The following is a 12456-nucleotide window of genomic DNA, read 5'->3' on the forward strand; positions in this document are numbered from 1 at the left end:
TTAGCTAAAAACGCTTATAGTGTGACGACCAATCAGCGAGTAACATGTACATGTAATTACAGCCCCTAAACCAATGAGCATTAGGCAGTAGTGGCATGAGACAAGGGTACGGCATAAATACAACAAGATTGCTAAATAAAGTAGCAATGTAGTAGCAAAATGTAGCCATATTGGTGTGACTGTCATTGCTCAGCCAACTCTCCTTGGGACGCTCTTCACTTTTCAAGATCAGAGTACAAAGTCCAGGCATCTGAATTCAGTCAGGCTGTGCCTCTGTGCTGCCTGATTTATCATAGTGTGGCTTCTGAGGAGCCTCTTTTCCAGCTCCTCCAGTGTAATACAGCCTTCAGAGCTCTGAGGAATGCATCTTTGGCTTGTTGTCCTTCAAACAGCTGTAGTACCAGCATGAAAGGAGAGGTTTCACATAAATATGTAGAAAGAGAGCAGAGGTCTCACATAAATATGTAAAAATACATCCATATAAAACAGGAGTTTAAAGGCAATGGCATGTGAAAATGAAAACCAGTTATTGTTAATGACACTCTTGCTGACCCTGTTCTACTATCTAATTTATTCTAATTTCCAATCTTCATATTCTAATCTTTTTGTTTCTCGTATCATTTGCTTTTTCATTAAGAATCCCTTCCCATTTCAAGGAGCAAAGTCTTAGCCTTCCAAAGGGCTGTCTGCACTACAAACAATTTTGTCCTCCAATACACATAGGTGAGGGTATGTAACATTACTGGTGAAGTCTGGATGGTATTTGCTTTTCATTTGTGTCAGGAAAATGAAAGAAATGTTGTTGAGAATGGGATTTCACCAGGGCTGCTGTCAGATTGGGTGGCAACTCAGCTTTGTAGATAAAGCACCTTGGTGTAAGATTTCTGAGGAAACAAATCCAAAAAGTTTTAACCTCAGAGAGGTTAGGGGAGGTAAATGCCAGCAAGGCAGTAAAATAGTGTGCAGAGACCACCTGTGCTTTTTCTCTACTAAGATTTTGTGGCAAAAATGTGTTATCTGCTATCAAAATATGCGTGTTCAGACTGATAACACACAGGCTTGGTCTTATTCAGATTGTTAATTTACAAGTAAAGACCTACAAAGGTCTTTCTTGACTTGCTTTCATGCATAACTGTCACAAATGCCTTGTCACCTTTAGGATTTACTGTTGGTTAGATAACACACAGTAAGAGTGATTTTTTTTTTTTTTTTTAAACTGGCATTTTTGGATTTTCCAAGGAAAGGCAAGCCCTAAGGATCCTGGGATGTCAGACAGCTGCTTTCTGAAGTGTTTTTGCACACTGGGATATTTTGCTGCTGCTGTAGGACTGGCAGGGTGGAATCAAGGACTCCTCTGAATGGCAATGAAGTCCAGGACAAACACGTGGGGCTGAGGACAGGATGGCTTCCCGCAGCCACTGCAGCAGGTCCAGCTCTGGAAGATAAAATCAGGGTAAGGTTTTCACAGTCTCCACATTGCCCATCATGAACTGCCATGAACTTTCGAGTGAAGCAACGTTGTATGAGCAGTAATTCCCAGTGCCCACAAAAAGCAGGGTCCACTGTGCTACCCCTCTAGCAGCATGAATCTGTGGCTCCAAATGTCACTGTATTGCTTCCCAGCTTATGAGGCACCTGCCTGACTGATTCCTTTACCCTTGTCAGTGTTCAGAATAGCTGTGCACCTATTTTAGCCAGGCAAGCCAAGTGCAAGTTGTTTTTCATGCAGGATGACTGTGTGCAGCAGCACAGGCAGGGGAAAGCAGGAGTTTTGGCAAGCAGACCCTTAGTATGGGGCAAAATGCTTGCCTGCACTCTGATGCTGATTTTCTCCTTTATTGGCTGCTCCTGAGGCTGCAGCCGGAGGAACGGTCTCTTGTGGAACGGCAGCTTTAGACAATTTTATTGGCTGATGAATCTGATCTTGCCTGGCCACCTTCCAGAAACCCTGACTTGCCCGAGATGAGAGTGAGAGGAAGGTTGCTCTGCCTGGGGCTCTGAAGCAATTGTTTGGAGACCAACGTAACACCCATGCCTTGCTGCACGGTGAGTATAGAAAGACAGGTCCATATAGCCACGTCTATATGCGCAGAGTGTTCCGTGATCTAATTGCTGACACAATTAAATGTGCGGCTCCTGTGGACTGTGTCTCCTTTGCTGCTTAATTATGTGAAAATGTACTTGGTAAATGGCTTGCTGTCACAAAATGCTCGATTAACTGTTGCAATGATCTGAGTTAAAACACTGTGTTTGTGTCCTACTCTGGTTGTTTCCTGCGCTGCAATACATTGATTTAAGCTTTTAGCCATGAGAGAGCAAAATGCTGCTGCAAGATGTTGATATTAAAATGTTTTCTTTGGTTTTGTTATTTTGCTAGTGGAAACTCAAAATACCAGAGCTGCTTGCTAATAATATTTGCTCAAGTCTTCTAAAAATTGCTGATTAATCTTGCCCTTTCTTTTTTAAGGGTAACTTCTGTTAAGTTTGATGCTACGGATCCTTTTGCAAGTTGTGCTCTGCCACAGAGCAAAAATAGGGCAGAGCAAAGGAAGGGAATGTTTTTAATGTAGCCCCCAAAGTGTGTGGTGCTCAAAGTGGCAGGATACTGCATTGCACCTACAGCAGTTGTAAACAGCTCTACAGATAAACATTTCTGAAGAGCCCCCAAAAATATTGCTGCCTAAGGGAACTGATGGTTGACCAGCAGCACTGGAACAGAATGAAGGAATGCAGCTTTTTAGACTGCAGCAATCCTACAATACACAAGGATGCAGTTAATCCTGAGAGTTCTTCATACCTGCTGCTTCAAAAATGATACCAAATAACCTGAGTTTCACTCTAGCAGCCTGCACTGCCCCGGATACTTGGAGTGGAGTTCAAAAATGTGTATTTTTGGCAGCTTTGGGAAACAACATTTTATCACTGTAGTTGTTCAAAATACTTCTCTTTAATATTTTGTAGGGTTTTTTAGGAGAGGTGGTACAGGAAGTGGGGTGTCAGTGTTTTCTGTAAACAGATCCCTCCTGAACATAGTGCAGGAACAGTGTAGCTTCCTCAGAACTAAGTCAAAGTATTAAATTAAAGCTGAGTAAATCTACACACAGTCCCCAAAGACTTCCCAAGCAAGAACTTCCCATACTCATGGGCTGTGGGTAGCACAACTGTTGATGGCAATGATGCTTTTCTTCATTCTCCTTCCTGAGGGCCAAGGAGGAACCTTAACAGCTTCATGATTTGCCTTGGCTGGAGTAGCTTTGCAGTACCATACTGGGATGCAATGGGTTCCTTAGGGAGTCAGAAATGGATGGCATGGGGCTGGCTATAACCTGTTGGAATCACCTGCACCACACCTACCTTTCCAAGCTGTGCTGAAGTCATGTTTTGAGTACTCTGGGAAGAGGACAGAGTGGGAAGGCCAGGTTTGTAGGTGCAGCAAAGACATGAGCATTGATTTGCAGCTGTAGTTGCAAGGAGGAGTCTCTCCATTATGTCCAGGTGGGGTTAGAGGGGAGGCCTCATTTGGTGGAATTCCATCTCTGTTTCAGCTCAGAAGTAAATAACTTCTGAACTGGCTCCCATGACAAGTGCAATGGCAGTCCATGAAGTCACGTGGCTCTGTTACCACCTGTGGTTATGAGAGTGAATTAGGACCTTGTACTAATGAGAAAAGATGCAGTAAATATGGTTTAGTATGACTTTTGTGCAATTGTGCCATGTAGCATTGACAAAGTTTGGTTCTAAATGTCTTGTAAACATTTATTTGACCCTGTAAATAGTCAAAATTATAGTTTTGCTTGTTCCTGTGTTTCTGCACCATTCCTGTTCCTATTCTTGCTGGCTGAGGCTTCCAAGGGAGCCATGGGAAGCTGACATTCATACTCATTGGATTCCAAACATCCCTTCCAGAAATCACAGGCTCTGTCATTATATGGAAGATGAGGCTGTTTTATACCTAGTTTTATAGATGTGTTTGTGATTTCCTGGGATTTTCTTGTGGAATATGAATTAGAGCTTATCTCAGGTTAAGATTTAAGGTTAACAAATGTGAAAAGCATAGTACTGGCAAAGCAGCTCAGTACCTGTTTATCTTCCTGGAGAATTATTTTGTATTAATGTCAAACATGCATCTGTGAAGTTGCAATCTGTGGCTGTTACAGTTGTAATACTGAAAAGGGGAAAAAAGAAGGGAGGAAAAGTGAGTGAAGATGTGAATTTTGCTGGTTTAAGATTTAAATGAGACACATTGAAGGTAACCCTTGGTAGAAATGGAGCTTTGTCACGAAGTAGGATGCAATTTATTTGGAGGGGAATGAGTGATTCTCTTGATTATTCAAAGGGCTTTTTGAAACACAGTTACTGATGTGCTGCTGTGTGTTCCAGCATAACTGTAATCCTTAAAGAGCTGAATACAGGCTTCTTATTTTTGAACCTTTGCCATCACTCTACATGCCACAACAGGCAAAATGTTGGTGATTTCTGTCACTGTCAAGCCAAAGGCAGAGGTGGCCTCACTTTGGGCACTGTGGAATGGATACCCAAGGAATGCTCCTTGTGCCTGAGCTGTGTTAGTGGTCTCTGAGCAGTCCCAAGGAAGCAAGGGTGGTCCAGGGCCCTGTGGCAGGGCAGGGAATGAGGATCAGTCACATGGGATGAATTGCCCTTTCCTGGCCTAGTTCTCAGCTTGTAGCAGTGGGAAGGCCATGACTGCAGCCACCCTCAAAACAGAAAAGCAGAGTTTTGCCTCTTCTGCTCTCTGTCTGGTGTGGTGCTTTGCACCCCAATTGCAGTCCTCAGCCTTGTAAATGTTGCAAGTTTCTCAGTTCTGTTGAAGTAGATAAAAGACAAGGGCAGTTCTAGACATTTTACTTTGAGGGGATAAAAAGGAGAAAAGTAGAAAGAGGAGGCGACTAAAAATATAAAGCTTGTGATCTATGTTGATGATTGTATTTGGTAATTCTGCAGAAATGAAACCAAGAGAAAACTGAAGAAAGCATTTTTTTTGGATTTTTTTTGGTTTTAGCTTAAGATCTGAGTTAAGGGAGTGGAAATACATTGATTTGGTTTTTGACAGTTTAAAATAGCTTCTATGCAATGCTGTTACAGCATGTCCATTTAGAATGTGGACTTGCAAATTGCAAGAGTATTTTAAAACACTTGAAATTCAGGATGGCATGTAAACTGTCTGCAGTGATTTTATTTTTATCTTTGTTGGGTTGGTTGGTTAGCTTGGATGTGAATTTGTATTTCTGTATATGTATATAAACATAATCCCATTAACATGTATGTAAGAAGGAAGCTGGCAGGCAATATGCTTACATATATACCAGCATGGTTTTGAGTCATAACATGAAATATTTACTCTCAGTATCCATGTGTAAACTTAATGTGCTGTGGATTCATACTAGAAGTAATAAGGCAAGAAGCTGTTTATGTTCTGTGATACAGATAGTCAGATCAACAGTGGGAGTGAAAACTGGAATTGTTCTTCCGTTTCAATTACAGCCTGACAAATGGTGCATTCGTTTTTCATTGTTAATAAATGGCCCATATGGCATCCTTTGATTACATGCTCTGCAGCTTCTGCTACAGTAAGGCATTTATTTTCAAGGAATACAGAACCTAATAATTGATCTCAGCTTCCGGAGCAAATTGTTGTCTTGAGTAAGGGAATGGACACTACCAGGAGAAGGTACCCTAGATAGCTCAGAGTTTTCCAGTCTGAAGGCTTGGAGCATGCTGCCCCCACCTCAGCAGCAGAGCCAGCAAACTCCTCATGTTCCACATCACACCAGATATAACCAGGAAAGCTCTTTCTCCACTAGCAAATTCCACTCTTTCACAGACTATGTGAGGATGGTTTTTCCATGGTGCACAATCCAGATTCCAGCATGCCTGGCTTGCAGGGATAGATAAAAAACCAGCCAGAGAAGAAATTTAGAAAGCAACACAAAGCAAAGTTAGAATTTCTTTGTGTGTGAGAAATATGTATCACAAAAAGACACACATCCCTTGGAATAAAGACACCGATTTGCTTTTAATCACAATATTTATCATACCTTTTAGAAGCAAAACTCCTAAATCCATAGCCAGGACAGCAGCTGCAGACATTCAGGAGTATCTCCATGGAAATACCATCTTGGAAAGCAAAGCTTGCTGAAGTTTGCTCATTATTTTCTGCAGAGCACTGCAGTCTGGGAGAAAACAGGAGCTGGGTGATGCCCGTTTTTTACACCCACAGTTGCAACAGATGGATGGGTGACAGGATCTCTGCAGAGCACCTCATGCCCGCCCTTAGTGGTGTAGCTCTTGCAACCACTTTGATCTTAGTGGGCAGACAGTGGCTGGGACCCCTCTGGGTGTTCCTACCACAAAATGATGCTGATTATATACAGCTTGTGCCTTTAATGTCAACTGAAGTGTTTACAAAGCATGTGTGGATGTATATTTCTTCTTCTCCAAACACAAGAGGTTTCTTCCCTCACAGTGTTCATAGGAACCTCCCAGGGATAAGGAGATGCAGGATGGAAGCAGGGGGAAGGGAAAGCCTGTTGGACTCTCCTTGGGAAAGTTTCATCTGTAAGACAGCAACCTTTGGTCACTTGTAACTGCAACACTATCAGCACCCCCAGAGTAGTTTCAGCTTTTGCTTTGGCAGTAGCAAATGGCAAAACTGCACAGACTCATTCACCCATGACCCCATATAAGAGTATAAGGGGACTCAAAGATTGGTATCCCTTTAATCTTTTGCAAAAGATGGGCACAATATGAAAGCCTGAACCCTAAAGCAGATGGTGCATTTCTGTACCATCATGTCATGTGTTTGATGAAACGTGGCTGGCTGAGTGTTTCCAGATGGGCATTGCTCCTTTGGTCAAGAAACCATTAAAATGTGGCAGTTTGTGGGAATCTAGGCTAAAATAGGCTCTCACAATGGAGAGCTCGTACAAGGCACAAAGCTGAACAAATTGGTCCCCACATAGGTAACTGAAGGGGGTGGGGGGAGGATGGGATGACTTTAAAGGTTGTATAATAATTTAATTTGCTGCTTTAGTGCTAATATAGAAAATGTTTCTCCACCATACCTGACTTCTCTTTTCAGCTGACTTCTTAGGAAGAATTTTTTGAGGAAAACGCTCTATGTGTTGTTACAGGCATGTAATTTTCAGGCTAGACTACAGAAGGATTATATACTTGTTATTTTGGTTTCCCTTGAGAGAGTTTTGCAATGTTTGATAAATCCAGATGACTGTATAGGTTTTAGTGAATATGTAATTTGCCATATGGAATATATGCTGGTCAATACCTCTGTTCTTAGAGGAGATGGTCACTAACAAAAATTATGTCTGACAGGCTGTTCCTCACTGTGGAATGATCTGTCATCTCCCCATGTTCTTGTAAATTGCTGTAGCTCAAGATTAGAGTAAAATATTTAAAAGTTGTCAAAAGCAGCTTTGAATCCTCTGACTTCTAGCTTTTAGAAGTGGTTTAGGGGCTTATGATCTTGAATCCTGTAATCACTTTTGAAATGTTTTTCTAGTCCATCTTCCTTGAATGAATAGAAATGTCTATTTCCTACAAGTAAAAAGGGCCTAACTTTGGCCAAAAAGCATTGCTGACCAGGAACTTGCTGAAATCTGTGAGGAGTACAATTTGGAATTGATTTGCTGAACTGATAAGATTTGTCAGGGATGGGCATGGGTAATTGCCTCAACCTTTGTAATAGAAAAGATTGTGCTTGGAAAAAAGCATGGTTGGAAAATGCACTTGTCTCAGCAAAGGAATAGTGAACATTTGCCCTGTGCAGGGCCAGGAGTTGGACTCAGTAGTCTTTCTGGATACCTTCCTACTCAGGGTACTCTATGATTCCATGATTCTAACTTGAATTATTTTCCAGAATCCATGCTACAGGAAATGGGAGTTTTGTCACAGCAGATTAGATTTTTATATTATATGTTTCTGTTTGGTCTGCAAACTAAACCTCATTCCTCTTGACTGTATTTAATACGGTGGACACCAAATCTTAATATAAAAAAAGAGAAGAAGTATTTATTTAACTACTTAAACCCCTTTATGTTACAAGGCTGAGGCTGGGTGGAAGGACAAAGAAATGATACATGAAAACATGAATGGTTTGTGTTCAAGCTGATGCCCCATGTTGGCTCCAATACATTGGCATCACATTTTCCATTAGGGTGTCTCAGAAATGCCATGAAGATCCTATATGGAGGTGACTTCTACCTGAGAACCAAGGTAACAAACATGACCCAGTCAAGTGTGTGATAAATATAGACACCCACTGCAGCAACTTGCACCAACACAAGGTCTGAGTCTCAAGTAAGACACGTGGCTGTGTCTCAGCAGTCAATCCCTGCTCCAGGCTGCAGTTAAGCTGCACTGGCTCCCAGGTTATTGCATCTGCACCAACCATTTGCATGGTCCCAGGAAAAGTCTCATTTGTGTGAAGTTTTGATAAAAGATGGTTAGATTTTTGCAAAATGAAACTGAAAGGAAATTAATACTGAGTAATCTGGGACATGTCTTTCTAGCCAGGCTTCGTTAATGATTTTTTCCTTCTGTAGGTATTTACATACATTTTCAGAGCATAGCAGAGCTATTCCTTGCTCTGGTTTTGTCTCATAAAATTCCAAAATATAGAACTGTCATTCAGGGATGAAATGGTGTGATGTAATTTAACTATAGGCAAGGGGGCTTAATTAACACTTACAGTCTGTCTTAAGGTGGGTTTAGGATATGCAGTTTTGCCTTGTGATGACTGTCAGTTTTTCTTTTATGTCTTTACCACTGTAGCAGTGGAAAAAGAGCTGATGTACTCTTTACTTGTCATGTGACCTTGCAGCTCCACAGTGGGACAGGGAATGCTCTGTTCAAGAAAAATCAGTGTTTTGGGGGAAGGACTCAGCAAATTAAGTGGGAGCCTGTTTTTTCTAAAGGCTGATTAATGCCAGTGGGAAGATCCTCATACACTGTGGAGCAGCACTGTGCTGATCTCAACAGAGCTGCTTTGTTTGATGGGGGTTAAAAATCTGGTCCCAAGTGTGTGTGATTCTCTTCTGCTGATGCAACCACTGTGCTTGGGGAAGGTGCCTCTCTCTCTTCCTCTTCTCTCTTTATGGCCTAGCAACCCTACAATGCACTGTTTGTCCCCTTTGTATTTTGAAGGTTGCCCTTGCTCACGTGGCAAGCTGTGTCTGTGGCTCAGTGCTGCTCCTTGTGTGAACTTTGATGCCATGAGCTTGGCAGGAGAGACAGCAGAGCAGCACTGGCTTTGCTGCAGCATTACTGCCTGCAATGAGACCCCAGGGCCTGCTTTGCCCAGCTTAGCCCAGGCTGCCATCTCCCTGCTCGCTCTGTGTGCCTCCACATAGCAAAACTGTGCTTTTCTACCTGCAGCAAGGCATATTGAGGTGGTAGGAGTTATCCTGGGATGTGCTCCCCTGCTGGCAGTGGCTCACCATGCTATACTGAACTGGGCTGCTTCTTACACGTGGGAGCAGGAAAAGCCCGTCCCCATGCTGCTGCCCCTGCTCAGTTTATAGTTTTAAAAGACACGATCTGCTTGAGTAGCCCTCCCTCTGTGTTTGTAGGTTAGACAGAAGTCCCTGTGGGTCAGCTTTACATCTTCAGCTGTAAATGTAGGTCGGCTGGCTGCTGTGCAGAGTGTTCCTTATCCTTAAAAGCACAGCTCCTCACACACAACTTCACAGTACATTACCTTTGCTGGTCTGGAAGGAAACTCCTTTTGCCAGCATGGCAAGGGGTGCAGCTGCTCTCCTGACACTGGCAGTCCTGCCAGCATGGGAGCAGAGTATTTATTGGTCTAGGAGGAGCAAATGTGTAATGAGAGCAATTTCTGCTGTTTCTGACACTTTCCTTCAGTAACAAGAGATTGATATCAGGCCTGTTAATGAAATTAATTATCATAGGATGTCACAGTGCCCGTAAATCAAAGCAAGTCCTTCAGTTCTTCTGTGCCCAGGCTCTGTTTATTCTGATACTAAATCTAAGATTTGCTCCTTCCTGAATCCTAGAGAGTCCATCAGAAGTCTAAAATCTGGGAAAGATTCTCAGGAGCTCACAAGGAGCCAGTTGGGTTCAGTTACACTGTTGCTTCCTTCATAACACACATTTGGTTTACACATCCCTGCCTGCAGGCTCTAATCTTGGCTGTGACACTCATTATGCTTTAATTTTTTTTTTTTTTTTTTTTAGCTCGGTTTCCTAGGAAGTTGGAGCTTATGCAATCCTTATGCAAAAGGAATAGCCCTGAAAGGTTTCCTAAAAAGACAGCACAAACCAGCCAATGGGTTCATGAATCAGAAAACTTATGCTAAGTTGCACACAGAAGAAGGTGGCTGGTGCAGATCTTCCTTTGTCCATGGCTGCAGGGACCCTCCATCTGCTTGTAGAACCATGGCAGGGTATTACCGGGGCTCTGGATGACCTCCAGAGGTCCCTTCTGTCCCCAACCATTCTGTGATTCTGTTGTCTGTGAAGCACTAACATTTCAGCAAAATTCAGCAGAGGGGGACAGCTCTCAAAGGCAAACAGGTTATGACAAGTTTGAGAGGAAAGTTGTGGCATGGGATGGTTGGCATGACTGTGTTTGGAATCACCAAGTTCATGGTCCTCCAGAGCCTCTGATGGTTGGTGCATATAGAAGGGAGTGAGAGGATACATTGGAGGAGAGATGTGTGGAAACACAGGACATGTTAGGCGGTCTGTGGAGAGATAAGGAGGTGCTGCATCAATGCATAGAATCTTTCTAGGCTTGATCAACTCTCCCGGCAAGACACCTTGTCTGCAGTGCTTAGAGAGAAGGAGATGCAGATGTGGCTCTGGTAGTTGACTAGGAAAGGAGTGTGGTCCCTTCTGTGGATCTTACGTTTGCTTTCAACAAAGCAAATCTGAGGAGACATCATCAGTGGGGCCAGAAAAACAAACCTCATCTGTTTGTAATATTGTAGTTCCTCTGCTCAAATTTAGGTTGGCAAATTTCTCAGGGAAGAACTGTCTTTTTTAAAAACTCAAACTCCTAAAAAAATGAAACTAATTTTCTGCCAATGTCTCTATTACTGACACTTGATATATTACTGCTCTATTGAAATTAATTTATTTGGCTACCAGAAAGAAAAAACCAAATTCAGGAAAAACTAAGAAAAGGGGTTTTAAAAAATGAAGTATCTTGCATTTTTTAAAGAAAATATCACTCTATAGTAGATTATTGAGACTATATGAGATGAAGTCAAATCCCGTTAAATTTTTTTTGGTTTTATTGCTTCAAGAGAAGAATATTACTTTATCCTGATCATGAATATTCAGCTCACTCTTTTTTTTAACTGCCTCCTCCTCCTTGAGCACAAACTAGAAATGCATAACTCCACATGGGAAACTGAAATATAAAAATTCTACTTCAAAAAACCACTGCTAAATTGATGCCACTTTAACAAGCCATTTGCAGGGTCGCTTCACTTAAAAGAAAATAAACCCTTAAGGGCACCCTTTGGGTCATCCTGACCTGTTAGCTCTGCTGAGGCAAGCTGTTGTTGTCCTCAAAATAAGAGAAGTATCTAAAGCTTTGAAAAAAAAAGTACCTCAGACTGAGGTGCAGGACTTTGACGTGGCATCATTTGGTGGGTGCTGTCAAAGCCAATTGAGCTCACCATCTGGTGGGCACCCAGCCCTGTCAAGGTATCAATGACATCTCTTGGTCACTTGCAAGGACAAATGCCATTTCAGCTTCATTCAACAGTAAATACACGGTGCTCACAGAGAAGTTAGTTACCATTCTTCTGCAGCAGAGAATTGGGCCACTTGGAACTCATTTTGTTTCACAAAATTACACAGGAATAAAAGAGGGTTTTATAAGGGAAACAACATAGCTTTAAATATTGATTGTCCCTTACCTCCCCAAAAGAAACCAAAGACATTTTTGATTTGACAGTAGGCATAAAAACCCTCATTTTTTTGCCTCGTTTCCTTAACCATAACTAACAAATATGCCAGGCTAACTCTATGTATGTTAGCAGTCATTTCCATGTGGTAAAGGAGGCTCTTCTGGTCAGATGTTAGAGCACTGGCCCAGGGAAATGACAGGAACGTTTGATCAAGGGCCAGTGCTGAGAATATATCACAAGTCTGGAGGTGTGACAGGCTGCCCAGACTGCAGTGCAAGGCTGAGGCAAACCTGTCCAGCTTGGCCCCAGGTTCACCCACCAAAAAATCACTGGCAGGACATGTGTAGCTTTCTACTTTGATGCTCCTTGTTCTGCCAGTGTGAGATTTGTTCATCCCCTGTTTCTCATGATGCAGGAGGATGTGGTTTGCCAAGCTCATCATCAGCTTCCTCTGAAAAAGGCATTTCTGTCCTGGCCATGGCTGGAGGCAGAATAAGATTTATCTGAGCTGCCAGAGCTGAAATTACTGGAGATATGTTAT

General features: G+C 42.4%; 1 protein-coding gene across 1 annotated transcript in view; it reads left to right on the forward strand.

Annotated features, from left to right (window-relative positions):
- Positions 1 to 2027: 2027 nt before the first annotated feature.
- OSBPL5 (oxysterol binding protein like 5) overlaps positions 2028 to 12456 on the forward strand; it is a 173143-nt gene continuing 162714 nt past the window's right edge. Inside the window, exon 1 of the mRNA XM_059849012.1 lies at positions 2028 to 2046. Within this exon, the coding sequence (XP_059704995.1) occupies positions 2032 to 2046 (15 nt within the window). The 5' untranslated portion in view covers positions 2028 to 2031. The remainder of the gene's footprint in view (positions 2047 to 12456) is intronic.

The sequence above is a fragment of the Haemorhous mexicanus genome, chromosome 6 (genome assembly GCF_027477595.1).
Source record: "Haemorhous mexicanus isolate bHaeMex1 chromosome 6, bHaeMex1.pri, whole genome shotgun sequence".
NCBI lineage: Eukaryota > Metazoa > Chordata > Aves > Passeriformes > Fringillidae > Haemorhous > Haemorhous mexicanus.